The sequence below is a fragment of the Sorex araneus genome, chromosome 4, assembly GCF_027595985.1.
Source record: "Sorex araneus isolate mSorAra2 chromosome 4, mSorAra2.pri, whole genome shotgun sequence".
Classification (NCBI taxonomy): Eukaryota; Metazoa; Chordata; class Mammalia; order Eulipotyphla; family Soricidae; genus Sorex; species Sorex araneus.
In genome coordinates this window covers 148,822,170-148,844,961 of record NC_073305.1, presented here as the reverse complement: position 1 = coordinate 148,844,961, position 22,792 = coordinate 148,822,170, and the positions used below count along the sequence as shown (strand labels likewise).

The following is a 22,792-nucleotide window of genomic DNA, read 5'->3' as shown; positions in this document are numbered from 1 at the left end:
GCAGGAAGCTGCCATCTTAATAGCTATGGCATTAAAGAAACAGCTGCCCTTCTAAAACTCTCCCTGGTAATGAATTTTTCCCCTGCTGCTGCATTCCAGTCAATTGGCTATTGCTGTGGCAATATGCCTCATAAGCAGACCTCATTAACTCTCAAAAAGAAAGGCTATAATCTAAAGTACAACAGCACATGCTAATGAAAAGAACAGCAATGGAACTAATTGCTAAAAAAATAATTTCAAGATTGACTGATAAATTGACTGTCTCATTTAAATAAACACAAATTTATTTCTAAAGAGGGAATGAAAAAATAAGATGAAAGTACTAAAAAAAAGGCTTTGCTCTCTAAGCTATTTTCATTATTTTATCTCAATAATAGGCATCATATGCTTACATTAAGGGAAATGACTCAAAGGTGTCAAGAGAAGGGGAAGAGACATATGAGAAGGAAAATGAAAAGGAAAAAGAATAGAGAAAAGAGGAAAGACATTTTACATTGCATTCCATATTAATGATAAAGAATGAGGCTATATAAAGGTACAGAAAAATAAATTTTAACAAAGCAGTCACTTGTACAAAATACTTAACAATTATAATTTTCACGCTATCTTTAGAGTTAACTAGGGAAACTTACAGTTTCTCTCATTACTGGAAATACAATATTTATCACAAAGATTGTACAGAATGAATATTTTGACTTAACCAGTAGTTTCCAAATTGAAAGAAATTCAGTGCTAAGCATTGAAAATAAAGAACAATGATGTTAACCTGGCCTCTAAATTGAAGAATAAATGCCAGTGGATTCTTGATAATAGACTTACATTGCCTGCATAATTCAGAAAGAAAGCAATTATTTACAGGTAATATATAAAAAATCCCCCAAAATATGTAGTATAAAATTGAGTTATATCCTAATATTTAATTGCTTACATAGAAAACAAAGTTCTTCAAACACAGCAAGGTATACAATTTTAACATCTACCGTAATTAATAGAAACACAATCACTCACACCTTCATACCTCAACGTCTTTTAAATTCTTATTTCTCTTAACTATTTTGTTTTAAATCCAGAGGCTATGATGACTTTAATGAATGATCTTAGATCAGTGTATTGTTCTTCCTGGAATTGGGTGCCTAAATTTTCTTTTATCAGGCACTACAGATAGCAGATTTGTTAGATAATGAATATTGGCTCCATATGCAGAACAATTTCTCCATAAAAACAAAAAAATAAAAAAATTTTCAGCCAAGATTGTTTTGTTAGTTAGTTGCCCTAAGGACTGTATTTCATTGAAGATTTTGTTTTCTTATCCACGCAGGATCATAACTGCTAACGTTACTCTGCTTCAGTTTCCGTGGAGGCGCTATCATTAACTCAGCAGTCTCCACACAGCCCCCACAGTCTGCAGCAAGTGGCATTTATATTTCCATAACAGCAAATAATTTTAAATTGTTTATCTCTCACTATTTTATTCACTTACTATGTCTCTACTATATTGTGCTATAACGTGGCATTTAAGGGCAAGATACCAGAACAAAATCGATTCCCCGAACCTATTCCCTTATTCACTATATCTGGGACTATGGAGAAAGCCACTAAGCTGCTAAGACTGTGCTACCTTAGATGACAGTAATAGTTGGAGATGATCACATTGGACAAGACCTGAGTGTTGAAAGTAAGTAAAAGGATATACTGGATAGTCTTTCAATATCTGTACTGCATATCACAATGCCCAAAAGGAGGCGGGGAGAGGGAGAGGGAGAGGGAGGGAGAAAGAGAGAGAGAGAGAAAGAGAGAGAGAGAGAGAGAAGTGCCTGCCATAGAGGCAGGCAGGCTTGGGGTGGGGGGGGGGGTGATGGGAGGGAAACTGAAACTGGGAACACTAGTGCTGGGAATTTACACTGCTGGAGGAATGGGTGTTGAAAGACTGTATGACTGAAACCTAATTGTGAACAGTTTTGTAAAGAACTATCTTACAGTTATTCAATAATAAAATCTTTAAAAATATTTTTAAAAGGGCTGGAGCGATAGTGCAGTGAATAGGGTGTTTGCCTTGCACAAGGCCAACCCAGGTTCAATTCCCAGTATCCCATATGGTTCCCTGAGCACTGCCAGGGGTAATTCCTGAGTGCAGAGCCAAGAGTAACCCTGTGCATTGCCGGGTGTGACCCAAAAATAGCAAATATATATATATATATATATATATATATATTTTTTAAAGACTGTGTTCCCTTATCTTCAAGTTGAAGGAAATAATATCTGCATAGCACATATGTAATAGAGCAATAGAGCCAAGTATAATCCCAGCACAATTTTGACATATAGTAAATGATGGGTTAAGTGACATAATTTCTAATATTGCCTATGTTGTAATACTATCATTACCACTTTTTAATTGTGTAACACGTGGAGGAAAGTACTTATCTTTGCATCTAGGTCTATTTATCAGTAAGGAGATAAAAACCACTGATTAGTTTTATACAAAAGCAAAAGTTACAATAATGCAAAGCCTTAGATAAGGTTTGACTTGTAACAACAATGTTTAATAAGTCAAAATGTTTTTTTAAATCAGAAGCTTTTGTTCCATAATAGTATTAATATTGCTGCTCGTGTAAGTATTTTATGTCCAACACGATCCTAGGTGCTGAACATAAAGAAGACACAATCTAATAAACTTTCTCTCTCCTCTGCATGACTATATTATCCCTCCATATATTCACTTATTTACACAGTGAAGTCAGAATCTTCTTTTCACATCTGCAAAATTACCCAAAGGAAGAATTAGCCTAAATTCTTTCATGAAAGAACTGTTATTTTCCATGTTGATCTAAAGATAATTTTAAAATCTGGAAGAAAGCAGAAGAGATGTGGCATAAAGTGAAAGTCAGAAGCTGCATTTTCCCCATTATTTATGGAAAGAAATCATTACTCCATGACACAAAGATGAGGACCAAGAGAAGCAACTTTTTTGTCTTCTTCAGAAGTTTTCAAATAAAACCATGAAAGTTTCAAATGATAGAAAACCTACACAAACAAGAGATAATCTGAAATTCTAATCAGTCCACTTGTCAGAAGCAAGGAACTCTGGGATCAGAGGTCAATATTCTGTGAGCCAAATCTGCAGGGAACAAAATGATTTAATTAAGTGGAGAAGAAAATCAAAATCTAAAAGACTTCAAAAGGTGATTATAATAAGCCATATCTAACAAGATGATGCTAGTCAATTAAAATGATGTGTCTGGAAGAAAAAGCTGTGCCCTGAAATAGAAAGTAAAAGGGCACAGAAATACAAGTAAAAGGATTTAGTAGTTTTAAGAAGCTCAATGAGTCTGAATGTACTTTGGTTGCTGAACAACAGAACAGAGACAATGACAGCTACCACTAAATGCAGTCAGTGTTCTCTAAAGAGCAAGAGCAGAATTCTGGAGATAAAATGTAAGTAGTGATAGCATCAAATGTCATTCGATAATGTAAATCTTTTATGGGTTCATGAAAGATATCAGAGACTCCATTCATTTGTTCAACTGGTATCTAGTAGGTAGACCTTTTGTGCCAGACCCTCTCCATACACTGGGGATGCAAAGGGGAAAAGTACAACAAAACCATTAAAGTCTCTGCACAACTTGCTCGGGAAGGGGACATAAAATTAAATAAACTCATCATTTGACTTAGAAGTATTCTGAAGTAAATAAAAGAGATCATTAAAAATGGGTGATAAGAAAAAGTATGTAGTACTAATTAAAAAGAAATATCAAATGACCCTGTTGAGGATATAAACCTTTGAGTGTGACCAAACATTTAAAGATACATTTAAAGAAAAAACGAATATTACAGACAGCAGGCACAAGAATAAATGTCCTTAGAAGCACAAAGAAAATAAAGAGAATGTTGTTTCTAAAAGGTAAAAGGAGGAGAAAAATGGTAGATTCATTTAGAAGGAGGAAAAAGTAGGCAGGATCATATCATGGGGCATCTTATAACCCATGATGTGATGAGAAATTGATTCGATATATTTTATAATAGTCAATAAAAATAGAGAGAACTGAAACTAATCAATTCATTGTCTGCATAGTCATGTAGGGAAAGAAGAACAAACAAGCATACACCAGTGGTGGGAATCCAGATAAAGTTGCACAAGGCATGAACACAAAGGTGCTTAGAGGGTCACATTAATGAGCATAAAGGAGAGTAGAAACAGAACTGGCACAGAATAAGAACATAGAACTTTTATCTAGACCTTTGTGTCCAAATTCTTATATAGTTCTTTCCAGAGTGAGACAACTCTGTGTCTTCCTGTCACTGAAAATAGATTATTAATTTTATGAAAGATCCTATACTCTAAGGATTTGAACCTGAGTCACCACATATCAATTCAGTGACTTTGGGAATGTAGTATCATTTAACAGGGATCTGTTCCTATAAAATAATGTTACAAGAAAGGCACCTAGAAAGAGTCGAGCTCATGATAAGTACAGAGTAGATGATAGTAAATGCTAACTATTGTATTAGAATTTTTATTAAGATATCTATAGATAGCCCCCACACCTGGCTGTCTTCACCGGGGCCCCTCAGAGGGGGGGCAGGTTGAGTTTCCCTCCCAACCTGAGCAGAGCCCCAGAAGCCAAAGACTTCCAGAGCCCAGCCACAGCCATGCTCAAGGCCCATCTCTACATGCTCAGATGAGCCTCACGCATGAAGGAACCAGCAGAGGAACCCAGGTGTGCAGGACCCAGGGCTGAGATCTCCAAGCCTGCTCAGATCAGGACTGGGACTCCTCCACCCAGATCCTCCTTTTTCCAGTAGGTAGGCAGTCACACCCAAAAACTTCCCCCCGGCACTGTGTAACCCCATCAACGGTCAAGATCTAGAGACTATAAAATAAGTTTCCAGAAGCACGCAGCCTCTTATTGTCTAGTTCTCCCTCTCAGAGAACCCAGCAAGCTACCCAAGAGTATCCTGCCCACATGGCAGAGCCTGGCAACCTCACCTCAGCATATTCAATATACCAAAAATAGTAACAGTGATGAGTCTCATTCCCCTGACCCTGAAAGAGCCACCAATGTGGCACCATTGGGAAGGATGAGTAAAGAGAGGCTGCTAAAATCTCAGGGCTAAGACAAATGGAGACGTTATTGACACCCACTCAAGCAAATCGATGAACAATGGGATGACAGTGATACAGTGATACAGTGATACAGTGATCTATATCTAAATCTATAGAAAATTAATTTTAATAATTGTTTTATAAATTTGTTTTACAAATAAATTTGTTTTTAAAATAATTGTTTTACAAAATTCTGAAGATTTAATCAAATAATTATTTGCTGCCCCCCAAAATTCACTATATGATATTCACAACTCAAATGTTAACAATGGTTTTGAATAGAACTTTTAGCACTGAACAATCCACTCAAGTGATTATCCAGTAACTTATCGTTAAGGGAGCATAGAACTTAAAACACTTATGGAGAACCATGGAAGGGGAAGACATCACACACAACCAACAAAAATAGCAACATCAGCGAGAAAGAAAGAAGTCAGGCTCAAGGAATAGAAGTCCTGCTGAGGAAGTCAGGGCTATTGACCAAAGCACCATAAATAAGGCCTTTTACTGAGAAGGATATAAGACAGGGTATCTGATGACATGCCAGATACCTTGGATCCTTCCTAAACTCAGGGAGGAGAAATGTGCAAGACAAGGAAACTTAATTTTTGTGATACAAAATAAAACCAATATATAATCTTTGTTACCATTATTCAAATCTTCGGGGAAATCAGATTAGGTTCTTCTGCTTTGCTATCCAGTGCAATCACTAAGCCGATTATCCACTTGTCCAAGACTGGCAACAGCCCAAACTTCCATCACTACCAGACTAAGGCCCTGCCTCTACACACTGACACGTGCGGATGGAAAAGAAAACAGGCACATCAATACTGTACGAGCCAAAGCAGGAAGTCAGGCTATGATGAACTTTATCAAAATGAAAGAACTCAAAAAATACAAATGTTTCACCACAGGAAAAGCTAGATCTTTAAAGAGAAAATTGGCAGAGATACTAGAAAGGAAACATAAGCGTTTGATGTAGCGTTTGAAGACTGAGCGTGTGCATATGTCTGTGTGAGCTTGCCATGGATCCCTTTCTTCAAAAAAATAATCTTACACAAGAATCATTTAAAAAGTGCCTAGTGAGGAGAGCTGTTTAGGAAATGGAGTAGGTGCTGCTGTCCTCACCCTGCCCGTTTGTCCTGAGACACTCTACCTCAGTTTGAAAACCTACGGGATTTGGTGACTGCTACGGTCTCTGCTAGAAAATCTGTGTATTTGGAATGACACTAAATTAAGAATACCACAATAACTTTGTCTTCTAGTTAAAATTCCTAGAAAATTCATGAGGGTGCAAGAAAAGCTTTAAAATGCCACCAGTTTCCTACATAGGAACATGTAAACTTGAAGTTAAAACTTGGAGTAACCTCTCCCTGGACTCAGCCCACTTCCCAGTGACCTCCAGATTACCTCTTCATGGACTTCGGAGAGAGTTCCTTTTCTACTTCCTTCATCGGCATGCTGTAGGAATCCACATTGTATTCACTGTCATCATCATATTCGTGGTCTAGCAATGTTCTTGCCCATGTTCCCATGTCATATGGGGGCAGCATTCCCCCAAACTCAGAGGGCAGGATCTCAGGATGAATTAGCTGGTGTAGACTATTCAGGTTGTTACCATGCAAAAATATCTACAAAGGCAAGAGAGGCATGGAGAAAACACAAGAGGATAAATGTGATACACTCTAGCAGTGAGGGAATGAGGAAAGGAAAATGTCTGTTAAACGATAAAGTTTTTCACCTACTCTGAAACACGTTATGCTGATATTATCCTAGTATCTCATGCAACACTCTTAGGCTCAGGGATTTTAAATAATTTCTAGATGGTCAAACAGTCATTGGGTTAGAGAGAATTATTGGTTTCCAGTGTTATAATAAGGGATATAAGCAAAACCTGTTATGCATGTTGATTTGAACATGATCCTAGTTAATTGAGCAGAGTTGATGATGTGCAGAATGAAAACTGTTAAACAGAGCTTTCTCATAAGGGACAGATCAATTACAGAGTCCAGCCAAGTTAAGCCTAAAAGCTGTTGCCAGCATGGCTTGTCTTCATCATCCATCAAGAAAGGATACTATAATCATTAAATTACCACTTTATACTGCAGAGAGTGAGACTGGGATGTAAATAAAAGTAGATTAGCTTCATAATAATGAAGGTTGAGTTAAATTTCATGTTCTAAAGACTTATGTTCTAGAATAAATGGATTGAAATTGCAAAGTTGTATGTATTTAGTAATTGCTGGTACTACTATTTACATATATCTTTATAAAACACTGAAGAATTACTTATGCCACATACTTGATATTTTTCTCAAAAAAAAATCACACCCTCCTTCCTCTTCTTTCCTTTGATGTCATAACTAAAAATCAGTCTTTGTTAAAGCATTGTGATCAATTAATACATTCATAGTATATTTAAATCAGAATTGCAGTTTATAAGGGACTTAAAATAATTTCTTACTTTACATTTGAGATGGATTTGCTACCACATTCACCTTTGCATTTTTCAGACTTTTAAAGTACACTGAAGAAAATATAGAGCAAAATACACTCCACAAAATCAAATAAAATGAGAGATAGAAATCACCAATCAAAAAGTAATTTCAGGGGCTGGAGCGATAGCACAGCAGGTAGGGTGTTTGCCTTGCACGCGGCCGACCCGGGTTCGATTCCCAGCATCCCATATGGTCCCCTGAGCACCGCCAGGGGTAATTCCTGAGTGCAGAGCCAGGAGTGACCCCTGTGTATCGCCAGGTGTGACCCAAAAAAAAAAAAAAGTAATTTCAACAAATTATGAAAAAATAAAAAAAGACAAGAGTAGATCCCTAGTCAAAACAGACAGAGTAAACAGTTGCCTTATGTTTAGCCTACAGAGGTGGTAAATGCCATCTGTCACATGGCAGATTAACTGCAAACTTCAGACCTTCATACTATATACTCCTGTTCGCAGAGTAACAGTCCAAGAAATCTCTCTTATTTTTTTTTAATCTCTGTCCTTTCCTCCCCTAGCCCAAAAGTTAAGCTCTAGCACATAAAACTTTGTTTCATTAATTATATAATCTTTCCTTGGAAATGTGTTTCTTTCACAAAGAAAACACTTTCAAATTATGAAAACTTACTACAATAAATCATGAGAGGAAAAAAACGTAATCCTAGCAAACTACTTCCTTTCTTTCTTTTTGCTATCACTGTTTCACTGTTACTTCCTCCCTCAACAACTCTCTCCTCTTTCACTGAAAAAAAAAAAATAGGACCACCAGATGAGACCCACCCACCAGCATCTGTGTCCATATGTGTGCCTTTGCTCCTAGAACAGTGGAAGGATACACTCTACACCCGCAACCTCTCCACTTGTGTACTAGAATTCATCCTCTGTCTCCCAGTCAGTTATGTTTCTAAAGCAATTTTATTATCTCTCTCACTAGAGTTTTCCAGTCAGAGAACAAATTTTTCAAACTATTCGACACCCTGCTTCTATATACTGATATAAAAAACCTCTCCTGGTGCTACTTCCACCACAGTTAATTTCCTATTTCTCTCCTTTCCTTTATTGAGGAACTCATCAAAGAAATTACTTACATTTTTAAACCAAATATTCTTGCCCTATACCTCCAGATTCCAGCCTATATAGAATTTGCCTTCTACTAAAGCAAATAAATAGTCTTAAGTAATATCATTTTGAATTCAAGTTCAATATTTTTTGGATACTCAGTAACTATAGCTATAGTGGATGATTTTCCTCACTAAAACATTTTCTCCCAGTATCTCTTCCTCTTCTTTTGAAAGATAATCTCTTATCAGTCTCTATTGATAATTACTCCTTGTTTCCCCAATACGTTGATATCAGAGATCTTCAGGTTTTGGATCTCGAATTTATTCTTTTCTCTGTACTTACTTCCTAGTAATTTTTTTTCAGTTTGTCACTGTCACTGTCACTGTCATCCCGTTGCTCATCGATTTGTTTGAGTGGGCATCAGTAACGTCTCTCATTGTGAGCCTTATTGTTACTGTTTTGGGCATATCCAATATGCCACGGGTAGCTTACCAGGCTCTGCCGTGAAGGCGTGATACTCTCGGTAGCTTGCCGGGCTCTCTGAGAGGGGCAGAGGAATCGAACATGGGTCGGCCACATGAAAGGCGAGCTCCCTACCGCTGTGTTATTGCTAGTGATTTCAAATATTATCCCTACACTGGAAATTTATGTCTTGAATCCAGACTGTTCAAGTTTAATTAAAGATTTACTATATTGTTCTCTTTAAATATTTTGAACTCCCTATTGGTATTTTTCACTCTACACTTCTCATCTCTACCTTTAAAAAGTCGATTAGCACCTCAAATTCCACATGTTCAAAATCGAGCTGATAATGGTCCCCTTCAAATAATCACCCAGCTATTTTCAAAATTGGTTAGGGATCAACTATTCTTCTAGATTCTCAAACCTAATCCTTTGACTTGTCCTTAATTTATCCCATAATCTAAATTGACAGTAAATCTTAATTTCTAACTTTAAACTGTAACCTGAATGCAAGTATCTGATAAACTCTGCAACTATAGTTGAACTCAAGCTGTCATCATGCTTCTGACAATATTATGACATAACTAACTAACTGCTCTCTCTACTTTCATGTTTTTACCCTAATTTTCTACCTCTATTCTCAAACAAATACCAGATTCACCACATCAAAAGATCACTCAGTACTGTTACTCTGCTCAGAGCTCCCCATTGACTTCTCATTTTTTCCTTAGAGTAAATTCTAAGACTGTTCTCTAAACCAAGCTTCTTCTACTGGATTCCTATTGAAACATGTCATAAATGTGTTAATCCCAGGGTACTTGCAAATAGCTATTCTTTATGTTTTCAGATATTTCCATAAGTTCCCTCTTTCCCATTAGTAGGAGTCTTTGCTGAAAATCCTCTTTGGGGAATATCTTCCCTGGTGAAATTTTAAATATTGCAACCTTGCCCAACATAGAAAACTCGCTCCATTTCCCACCTAATGTTTCTTACAGTATCTCTGATCTTTTAATGTATTACTTAATGTAATTACCATACAATGTAATACTTAGATAATGATAATATTGAATAATAAAATGATAATAAAACACCCTGCCCACTGTGCTAATGTTAAGTTCAAAAATTTGACTTTATTTCTACACTGAAAAATAATGAGGCACCATTTGGACCAGAGAAATATGACAGAGGATAAAGAACTTGCCTTGCATGCAGTGACTCAGTCTCAATCCCTGGCACCCTGAGCACTGCCAGAAGTAATCACTAAACATAAGCCAGAAAAAGCCCTGAGCTGGGTTTTGCCCAACACACACAAATAAATAGGTAAAGATGCATCAAATTTTTATTTAATGTTTACATTTTACTTTTAGCTAGTCCTGGTTTCAACAAGTTTAATTAAAGATTTACTGTATTGTTCTCTTTAAATATTTTTTCTTCCTCTTTTTAATATAAGAAGTCTGATTATCATGTGCTCTTTTGATTCAGAATACCATACAATTCTATGAATTGGTTTGAATAATGCATCCATTTCTATTTTATTAAATTATGCAATGAACAAGATTATTGAAAGTCTCTTGGAATGAAAAGGAAGAGAGTTGAATACTTTTGAAAAACAGCAATGAATAGAAAAGAGAGTCAATTGTATTGAGAAAAGTAGAATTTTGTATCAACTAGTAGGAAAACGTCTTTCCTCTTTTTAGAGAGGAACAACAATGCATGATGAGAAGCCCATCACAAGATAACTGAAGTATGACTAAGCTCAAAGATGAAAATTAGTCATTAGATTCTAACTTCAGCAAAGCTGTTTTGTTTCATAACTTAGGTACAGAAAAAAGGTTTTAACTCAAAGAACTAAAACTCTCCTGAAAGCTGAAGATGCCCAAGCTGCCATGAAAAAAAAGAAGAAAAAGATGTTTGTTTATGCATGAAAGACTGCATGTGCTGATGAGACAGTGAAAATAAAGGTCCCCACTAACACCTAAGGTTGACACCCCCATCAGCCCAGTATATTGGAGATTCTGTGAGATTTAAGTTAGAAAATGAATAATCAGGTATTTTGTTTGCTTGTTTGTCAAAAAAAGATTTGAATCTATTCCTTAGCTTTACCCTTACCATTTTTTCAGAACATAGATTTATTTTTTCGAGGTTCTAGAACCACTGTTTTATTAATTATTTTTACATATTTTGTGATATCACAAATTTTTAGTGAAGTTTTGAGACATATTGACCATAGCTTTACTAATATAAAAAAAAAAAAACACCTGCTGGTAATGGGGCTTATTAGTCGCTCTCATATCCCACTTATGTGAGGTTTTGACAGAACATAAAACATATATTTATATCAACTGAACCTTAATGTGTTTGAATAATGCTACCATACTTAATCACTAAAATATCAAAAAAGAAATAATGTAGGTTTACATTGTGCATTGATTATAAATAGATATTAAAATTTTCATAGCACAAAGTTTCAGTTAACACGATAAAAGTCAGATACCTCACTTCCATCTGAATAATATTAGCAATGGCTTCTTCAAGGTATTGTGAAAATTGTCAAAATTAATCAAAAAGCTCTGAGACCTGGAGTTTTCCTTGTTTTTCAACTTGAAACTCTTCATTCATTTTCAATGGAGCAGATTTATACTAAAATCATGTTAGAAACAAGTCAAGTCTATCATGCCAAGAACAAGTCTTTACTCAAAGTCCTTCAGTTACTTTTCATATCACTGATTGAAAACCCAGGATTTAGGCAAGCATTTGCATGGTACACAAGGTAGTTCCTCTATTCCTTCCCTAATAACTCCAGCTTTCAGGCCTCTATTGTTTATCACATATACCAGATATGTTTCTTCATAAAGACCTGAGCCTTTGCTATTCCTCTGCTTGGAACTGTCTTCCCTGTATGTATGCATATTCAGCTCTACTACCTTCTAACTGTAATTCAGTGAATTACAGTTACTGTAATTGCTTAGCCTTCTATGCCTCATTTTTCTATCCATCAAAAAAGAAAAATAGCAACAGTTAGCCTGAAGCCTAACTTCTAAGGATTAAATGGGTTAACCTAAGTAATGTACTTAGATCAGCATGTGGCATGGAATGAAGACTAAAAAAAAAGATTCCCTAGTAAATTTTTATGGAAATCAATAGGTATTTTATATCATCACCTGATCCTAAATAGCCCAAAGTTTGAAACTATTATTTATGAGGTCTTGAAGGAGTTCCAAGACCCATTATCCAATTTGTATGTGAATTCCTCATACCACCAAGCAATCTCCAGCCACTTCCTACGCTGATTGTTTTATAATTCAACCTAATTCTGACATTACCTACCACACTATGACACCAGGTTCTGCAACTGAATACTAAGGTTCAGTCCTGCAAAACTGTCCTCCCATCTTTCCCCACATACCCACACAGATAACTTCAGACACCAGTAGCAATTTCAGGACTACCCATACTTCTGAAAGACTAGTTATATAAACCAGTTTTCAGAATCCCACACTTGGGTTAAATTTATTTGCTGGGCATTTCACAAAGCCCTGAAAACTTTATTTATTGAATTCCTGGTTTATTATACATGGTGTTAACGTAGAAGAGCCAGGTGGAATACATGCACAGTGCAAGGGATAAAGGCCATGTGGCTTCCCTGCTCTCTGCAGGTGCACGGTTTTCCTCCTCCTAATCCCTACCATTTTCTAAATTGTCTCCTTTTGGGTTCTTGTGGATGCTTCCTTATATAGACAAGAGTATTAAATTACACGTAGAAATTAAACCCGATCTCCTGAGATTTTCTTCTCCCTGAAGTCTAGGGTGTGAGTGAAAGTTCCAACCCCCTAACCACAATTTTGGCTCCACTGTCAACATAGCCCTATACTTTTTGTTTTTGTTGTTGTTGTTTTATTAGTGAATCACCTCGAGGTAGTTACAAACTTATGAACTTTTGTGTTTGCATTTCAGTCAGTGATCATTTACCCATCCCTCCAGCAGTGCCTATTCTCCTCCAACAATATTCCCAGTATCCCTCGCCCCACTCCCACCCCATCCCCCACCACCCCACCCCACCTCTTCAGCAGGGCATTCCCTTTTGTTCTTTCTTCTTTGGGATGTTGTGGTTTGCAACAGAGGTATTGAGTGGCCATCATGTTCGGTCTATAGTCTACTTTCAGCACCCATCTTTCAACCCGAACGGATTCTCCCAATATCCTTTACTTGGTGTTCTCTTCTCTTATCTGAGCTGCCCTTTTTCCCCAGCATGTGAGGCCAGTTTCCAAGCTGTGGAGCAGAGCTCCAGGTCCTTATCTCTACTAGCCTTGGGTGTTAGTCTCCAATTTTGTTACTTTATATTCCACAGATGAGTGCAATCTTTCTATGTCTGTCTCTCTCTTTCTGACTCATTTTCCTTAACATGATCCTTTCCATGTTGATTCACTTATATGCAAATTTCATGGCTTCATCTTTTCTAACAGATGCATAGTATTCCATTGTATAGATGTACCAAAGTTTCTTTAACCAGTCATCTGTTCTTGGAACACGGCCCAATTTTTTTTCTTTAGTTTTATTAAAATGCCATGATGCACAAAGTTAGTCACTGTTGAGTTTTAGACATACAGTATTCTAACACCACCAGTGTCAACTTCTCTTCACCATTGTTCCCAGGTTCTTTTCCACACAACCCCACTCCCATCCTGCCCTCTTGATAGGCACCTTTTGAACTTCAGTTGTTAAAGTTTGGATCTCATGATTTCAGTGTTGTTGACTCTGAGGTGAAGGTATTTTGCTCTGTCTTCCTTAAAAACAATGATGTACCCAAATCCTCTTAATCCCTGACCTCCTTTGTTTCTCATCTGTCTCTTAGGTGAATCCAAAGGCATTAACAAGACACCTTTGATTCTATTGATATTTAGGAAATTCCAAGGAATATAGTCTCTGTTGTTTAAGAAGAGACAAAACTCGAGTATACACACACACACACACACACACACACACACACACACACACACACACTTCCTGAATTGTAAATTATAAATTAACTTTATTTCTGATGAAATAATAGAAATACTTCCTAAAATGCAGATTTAGTAGCTTACAGAATTCTTTTTCAGGTATTGAAACACTTCTAACAAATTTATATATAAAAACCCTCTCTTCACAGATATTTGATGTAAACACATTTAGCAATTACTTCACCTGACACTTATGCCACTAAAATACCTGAAATGGCTGTTTATTCATTGAAAAACACAGAAAACAATCTTCCACATAGATTTAGAAGCATAGTTTTCTGTTAAAGTAATACCTTGAAAATTGGTCCAGTATAGTGGTAAATATAACTCTAAATGTGGAGCTGGTAGATTTTGCTTCATATCTAAGATATAAAATTTTATAGCTGTATAATGAGTAAGCAAATAACTTCAATCTTAGGACTTAAAATTTTTCTCAGCCTTTAAAAATAGAAAAGTAATTGCTTTCTGTTTTCTTCAGACTTACATATTAGAATGCACTTTAATTTAGTTTAGCAATAAGTAATAAATGTGGTCAGTATTTATCATATGCCATTCACTGTACTAAATTCTCATATCAATAATTAAATAGACTTTGAATATTCTAATTTTTAGATGAAATTAAACTTTAGAATTCAAAAAGTCTCTTAATTTCCACACAGCATTCTTCTAAAATGTATCATAGCAATCAATATACAATTGCATGAACTCTATCTAATTCACAATATTCAAAAATATACATTAAAGTGAAATGTCATAGTTATTTTTATAATTTTATGCAGACACTAGTGTGTTATGAATGTACTAAAATGATTTCCCTATTTTTGACAAAGCAGAAGTGCTAATAAAATATTTCAGATATATTGTTCAAAATTAATCAAGTCATTTAAAATTTTTTTAAAAATTTAAAGTTGAATATTTATGTACAATGTAGAAGCATATTTTACCAAAGCCAGTATTATACTCACAGTATACATCACAGATCAATAAATACAGGAGAGGAAAGCACATAAGAGGAAAGAATAAATACCCTTTTCCGAGTCTTCTCCTTTAGGAAAGGCCGGATCACAGTATATAGTGCATGGATGTACCAGGGCTGGTTAACAAAATGAATTCCTCCAAATCGTGCTGGGAAACTATCCTACAACAAGAAAGAGAAAAAGCAATCAAAATGTCTTTGATATGTGCAAAAGGTTTAGGTTAGTTTATATTACACAAATTTATTATTCTACACATGCAAATGGGGCTATGTAGTTAAGAAGACTGAGTGGCAGGAGTGATAATATAGGTGGTAGGGCATCTCCCTTGCTTGCTCCTGGCCCCCATTTGGTCCCCTGACCTCTGTTAGGAGTGATCCCTGAGCACTGGCAGGTGTGACTCAAAAACCTAAAAGAAGAACAGTGAAACTTTTATAAAAAGTAAGTAAATGTGTGTGTAATCACAAAAAAGAAAAGATCCTCAGCACTGCTGCTGCTGGACACGTGTGTTCGTTCGGTAGCCCTGAGCTGCCTCCCCACTTGCCCACCTCCCCAGGGACCCCCATCAGAGACACAGAGAGACAGGGAGACAAGGAGGCTGGGGACCACAGTCTGATGGTGAAAATATCCGGTTTAATGCAGATAGAACATCTAAAGGAGGGTTGAGGTTAGGACCAGTGTGATAGTCATTTACATAGATAAACATTTGGCTGAGGAAATTCTTTTAGGGAGATCAACACAAGGAGACACACTGTCTCCCAGGGGCAATTGTATTGCTTTTATGTTTCCCTCTAATTGTATGAGTTATCGATATCAGTTTGGATAAACACAGTAAAAGACAAAGATCCCAACACTTAGTTTTTTGGGCTGAGAGCAAACAAGGCTTTAAACACTTGGTGGTCTGGGCTCTGAGTGCAAGCAAGGCTTTTACTGTAAATCCCAGACTAAGTTCTTAGGTCAGTTTAGCTAGTCTTTCCCCAGGGGGTCCTGTCTCTTAGGTTGTAACAGTTTTCATGAAAACCATGCATTTATGCTGTCTAGAATGTTCCATTTCACTGCTGGGTAGTTTTGTCACTTGCCCTGGGTCCATCCCAGTCCCACGGCAGGACCTCCACTTTGGGGTATTAGGAACTACAGCAACTGAAGCCTGAATCAAGTAGTTATGACCAAGTGATTATGCCCAGGAGCAGATATATTTCAGAGTCAATCAACTCCCAAATATTAGGAGTATAGCATTAATGGTCTTTCTGTGTTTAACCAAAGAACATTGCTCTATGGTAACGTATAAAAAGGCTATAGAGGAAACAGAAAAGCAAGTACAAATATACAGCACTTCAAATACAAAGCAGTATCAAAACAAGTTCAGAATTACCAGAAAATTTTGTTTTACAAGCAATTGAGATTGACATGGGGGACTGTGACAATGCAAGGTAAAATACAAGGGAAAGATTACAGATAAACTTTAACTAAGTTAGGGATGCTAGCAAGGGTAATATAAATTCCTCTAGGAGGTGGAAAGGAGAAAATACACTGATAAAGCCTAAAGCACTTAGGGTTAATATCCAACAAATGTGTAATAAAGCAAATCCTTGTTAAAAAAAGGTTGTCAGTAACAATTTCAATATTTTTGAGACTTGCATTTTTGTACTTCAAATCATTAACAGTCCTTACAGGTCAAGAAACATAAAAGGCATTAGGAATTTGTCAAATAATGAATCTGTGTTATGTAAGTATTAAATTGTTCCATTAAAATTATTTATATATATAAAAGAAATTATTGTCAGCTTGCTAGGGAGGGCAGGGATGGTGACAAAGGTGGTGAGATGGGTGGTAGAATATTAAATACCTCTAACAAATCATCATGAACAACTCTGTGTTTAAATGTAGGGGAAAAAAATTTGTATTTATATTGAGTACTAAAATTAAAATATTTTTTCATTAAATTTCCTTTTAGTAACCAACATTAATAATCATATAAAATTTACTTTATTCTTTGTATCATATCAATTATGTTACATGCATTACTACTTAAAAAAAGGGAACATATTTAAACAAACTAAATATCAATTGTCACATAAAAATTTTGGATGTAGTTTGTGAGATTAAATGAAAGTAAAAGCCCTTTGAGCATATACAATGACAAAAATGAGGCTACTTATAAGGCCAGTCTCCTCTATTTGCCTTGTTTAAGGTACAAATGAACCTAAAGGAATCTAGAGAGGTGCTTTCTCACTTTTCTGCAACTTACTAGGAGCATTCTAATTTACTACCCAAACAGGAAGGGAATCCTTAAGCAAAGTGACCCATTAGCTAAATGAATATATATTTATATTTATATATATCTGAGTATACACTAGAGTATTCTATAAATACCATATAAATTAATCTGGTTCTTGGGACTAGTTCAAAATACCACAGTAAACAGACTACAAAAATCTTCCTTAAAATACTATACTACTAAAAATGTCCATCTCTCAAGTGATGTCATAATAATCAGAATTCTTGATTCTACTAAGTACATGAACTGAGACACAAAGGAAAGTAAGAAAATTAAAATCTATCGTAGGTGTGGTTTTATTTTTAATTTAAGTTTTCTCTCTAATAAGATTTCCTAGAAAAACATTAATGGAATAGACTTGTTAAATATTTTGGACTTGGGGGTGACATAAATATTAGGAATTAATGTGAGTTTTGTCGATTAATTTTCAGAACTGATCAGCATATTTTAAGTGATCCTCTGAAAATAACAAACTAGGAAAAATTACAACTTAGATTAATTAAACATGATATGTTATATATATCAGGGTCTGCTTTATAAATCTGTGGTTTTAATTAATCAAGAGGTCCTAAGTATGTCATCAGAATTAGCATAAATATGTTTAAGCTATGACATGTTATAAACACCAGATGCCTGCCACTCAGCTTAAGAAATAAAAATATACTCATGAAGTTCACTATATTCAATTTCCCTTACCCATTCTCACATTGGCACGGTAGCACTGTTGTCTCATTGTTCATCAATTTGCTCAAGCGGGCACCAGTAACGTCTCCATTGTGAGACTAGGCATTACTATTTTTGGCATATCGAATACACATTAAATAATCCTAACATTGTAATCCTCATGAATAATCCTCACATTAAAAATGTTACATTATAATATCTTCATCTATAATTGTACTTTATTTTATAAAATTATGTATTTACTAATTTTTGTATATTTTGGCTTTGTATTTTGTAAATTTTTTGTGACTTTATGGACACACATGTAATATGCTGTTACCCATTAGTACTATCACTTTTTAATTGTATACCATTGTATAGAATACTACAATTTGTCTGGATGGCATTATAAAGACTGCCCCTCCTCTGAACATTTTAGTGCTCGAGAGGTCAGAGTATGCAACCCAGCAATTTGAAAGGTTTAAAGTGGTTTTGGAACTTTTAGACCAGGTTTAAACAAAGGTTTCTCATCAGAATGTTGAGCCTACAGAAAAAGAGAAATTCTCAATCTAAAAGCCTCCATCTCTCTGGAGAGCTCGGGAAGTATCCCGCCCGCATATAGAGCCTGTGGAGTATTTGATATGCCAAAAACAGTAACAACGATGGTTCTCATTTCCCTGGCCCTGAAAGAGCCCCCAATACATCATCAGGCTACACTAGCATGCAAAAGAGACGAATAGAGATGTTACTGGCACCCACTTGAGCAAATCTATGAACAACAGGATGACAGTGATACAGTGACACAGTGATTAATTCTCATGTTGGTCTCTTCCCTTCCCACTCCACTATTCTCTCGCAAATGTCCATTCTCTACTATTGTCACAATAGTGCCTAATTTCATCACTATTCCCAAAGAGGAATCGAAAGAGCTATGCTATGAGTATCACATCTCACTCAAGTGAGAGAAAGAATCCAGAGTTCTGACCTCCATCGACGGTCAAGAATCAGGGATGCTGTCTCATTTGCCAAGGCATCAAAAATCAGATTGGCCGGTCATGTAATGCGATTCAGAGACAACCGCTGGACTAGAGCTGTTACTGACTGGATTTCACGGGACATCAGAAGACCACATTACCGCCCACCAAATAGATGGTCAGATTTCTTCGTCAAATCCCTGAATGAATGATTTGAGGCTCTTCCTGTTCCTGGAGCAAGCAGATATCATTGGACTGCACTAGCACGAGACAGGGACAAATGGAGACATTACTGGCTCCCGCTTGAGCAAATCAAAGATCAACGAGGACAAGTGAAGTGATACAAGAGATGGTCTTGTGATTTTCTTTCTGCATAATTTTTAACATTTAGTAAAGGAAAAAAAAATAGTTTTATCTGCCTCCACTATGACTCAACTGTGAGCTCTTTGAATACAGACTTTCTTCTATGTAGTCTGTTAGTGCTACGTTCCCACACCCATATCTTCTCACTTGAGAAAAACTGAAGCATGAATCTCACAGACATAGTTCTGAATGGGATTCTGCTGCTGAAGCACACTTAAGAAAAACTTAAAAGACAACAGAGAAGCAGAAGTCACTATACTTTTGCAGTGACTGGAGCTAAGTCAATTCTAAAGAAACTGTTCTTTATGGTAGTGAAAGAGGAGGCCTCAGGGCTGGAGCAATAGCACAGCGGGTAGGGCGTTTGCCTTGCACACAACCGACCCGGGTTCAATTCCCAGCATCCCATATGGTCCCCCAAGCACCGCCAGGAGAAATTTCTGAGTGCATGAGCCAGGAGTAACCCCTGTGCATTGCCGGGTGTGACCCAAAAACCAAAAAAACAAAAGAGGAGGCCTCAGTTTACCCTTGCCAGCTGCTGTGAACAGTCAACTTTTGATGGACCCATCCTATATTTTTCACTCCTTGTAAATTCCTAGACTTTTTCTAATAAACAGGAGTTGACAATTGTCCATCGTAAAATTCTGCCCCAGGCTTTAGGCTCACAGGAAGACAAAGATAATGGACAATATCTGAGGCAGATGATCAGACAGACTCAAACCAGCCTGACCACCCATAGATTCCCTGAATTCTCCATCACACAGAGATCCAGTTTCCCTATAAAAATCTCACAAAAGGAGCCACAGTTAACTTAATCCTAGACTAACTTCCTCTCCACTTGGAGAGCCCCTTTCCTTTTCTCTTCTACTTTTCAAATAGTTACTGCAAATAGTATTCTACTTTCAAACTCTGAGTCTGAATGTCTTTATTATTCAATATTTTAATCCTTGAAAATATTCAAGAACCTGGGAATCATGAACAAACACAGAGACCCACCGCTGACTCTGCCTCACCTGTAAGAGATCTGTTCAGTGAGCAATAGCTATGGCTAACCCATAGCAGTCCTTATAAATGTTGTTCCTATTTTGCTAATGAAGAAATTGTGGCTCAGTAAAGAAAGATTACTTAAACAGTCTATATACTAGAATTTTTATTGAATAAATATGTATCTAATTCTGCTTTGGGACTTACATACACACATTTTTTTAGCAGTATCTCTGAGGCTGACATATCGAATATCGATATGCCAAAAACAGTAACAACAAGTCTTACAATGGAGACGTTCCTGGTATCCGCTTGAGCAAATAGATGAACAATGGTACGACAGTGCTACAGTGCTCTGAGACTGGATGCCACCCTCTATTTTCAATATATTTCTTGCTGGATGAGAAGTTGATCAGAAAACATCAGCAAATGGCTGGACATAGTAGTTTCTTGACCTTTGGAACACATCTGCAAACTGTGATCTCAAAGCCAAGAGAATAGTCTTCCCAAACTCTCTTAACTTCAGTTCTTCCACTGAGTTCTTAACATTGACCTTTTGTATTGAATTCATTTTTCCTTCAACTACCCATTAAGATTTCAACTTTGTGCAGTGAACTCTGAAGCAGACTATGACTGATCCGTCTTCTTATTCCCATACAAAACTCCCAATGCTTATAATACTGAAGCTTGTCTATTGTGCATTTTAAGTAGGTAATCCTAAGTCCCTCCTCCAGTCCATGTCCCTTTTCTCTTTGTATGACTCTGCATGATCTCACTCATGCTGTCCCCAATCTGACCTTCCCAGGTTACAGTTTCCAGCAGTGCTATGAGATGCCTTGAGTCCTTTACTGCCCTCCTGGTGAGGTCTGCAGCTCTGTAGACTGTCACTGGGCGAAGGTACTGCCTCTCAAGTCCTGAGCCCCTGCTGCAATTTGTCTCTTCAACTCCCCTTTGTTCTCAAGTCAGATGGGTGGGAAGTGCTGCCTTCCTGCTACTTACCTCAGGACATGTGACTTGTCTATGAGAGCGAGAGTTCCATCTCCTGCCACCCCTTTTATATTTTTTGTCATCCCCACCTCTTTGTCTCTATTGTCTGATTCACTATCCCTAATATTGGTAAAATTTAAAATAACCAATTAATTAAATTATTTGACCCCTTGCCTCCCTAGTCTACATCCATCTTTAAACAATCACAATGAAACTATGTTTCTTAAAACACGTATAAAAATTAAGACATTTATTTTGAAGGAATGATGAAACTTTGAAACATTAAATTAGATTACTTGGTTCCAAGAGTGCTCAACAAATTAAATGCTTAATTTAAAATAAAGCGTGATGCATCTATGCAGTTTGTTTCCTGTAATCTAATTTAAAAAAAAACACTAATTTTTCTTCCTTTTTCTGATAAGTGCTAAAAATGTTGTAGAAAATATTTATTATTTCTCTAAATACCAATATGTCGGGTAAAATTTTGATTTAATATAATTATTTTCATCCAAACAATTTGTTGTTGTTGTCATAAATGTCTGTCTACCAAAATAAGTTGAATTTTCAAGGGGCCTTTAGACTTTAAAAGAAAGAGGTGCAACATTTTGCATTTGTGTAATACCAATAGGAGTTTAATCCTATCTCTTTACAAGGGTCAAGATCCTTTGTTTTCAATCTATTTGCATTCATTTACATGTGGCTCATTACCATGAGACAAGCACAGAAAAAAACTTTCCAAATAGCTAGTAATTAAATAGTTTCCTGGCTATCTCTTAATTTGGCAGAAGATAAGCAGTTAGAATGTTTTGGTAAAAAAGCTCTGTTTCTCCTGTGAAAGTAATTGAATGACTGTGTACGACAGTCTCTCTCTACTACAGATGAGGCTAAATACACAGGGCTCACAACTATAGGTCTGTTCTTTTCAGTTCCAGTTGCTGCACAGGATAATAGTGGTAAGAAATGGGAGCAGGACTTGGAACTAGGACAAACATCTTTCAGAAATCTTAACCTTCTTGAGATGGGTAGGGAGTGTATATAAATATATGGGTAGGGGCTGTATACAAATAATGAATTCAGCATGATTAAAAGATAAACAAATGAAAGATATATTACGCTTTCTACAAAGAATACCCCAATACCCCAAAAGACATTTAGGAAAATATGGTGTAGTTCACAATTTAATGAAGTTAGTATAACTGGACTGGAGGGATAGCACAGTGGGTAGGGTGTTTGCCTTGCACACCGCCTACCCGGGTTGGATTCCTCCATCCCTCTCAGAGAGCCCGGCAAGCTGCCGAGACTATCCTGCCTGCATAGCAGAGCCTGGCAAGCTACCTGTGGTGCATTCAATATGCCAAAAAACGGTTACAACAAGTCTCACAATGGAGACATTACTGATGCCCACTTGAGCAAATCGATGAACAATGGAATGACAGTGCTACAGTGCAAG

At 36.5% G+C, this 22,792-nt stretch overlaps 1 protein-coding gene across 2 annotated transcripts in view; it reads right to left on the bottom strand.

Moving 5' to 3' along the window:
- The window catches only part of CLVS2 (clavesin 2), a 75,512-nt gene that overhangs the window by 10,989 nt on the left and 41,731 nt on the right, over window positions 1–22,792 (bottom strand). For both annotated transcript variants that reach the window (XM_004613982.2, XM_055134559.1), the window contains exons 4-5: window positions 15,150–15,260; window positions 6,515–6,735 (exon numbers count right to left, since the gene is read on the bottom strand). In XM_004613982.2, coding sequence (XP_004614039.1) covers window positions 6,515–6,735; window positions 15,150–15,260 — 332 coding nt within the window. The remainder of the gene's footprint in view (window positions 1–6,514; window positions 6,736–15,149; window positions 15,261–22,792) is intronic.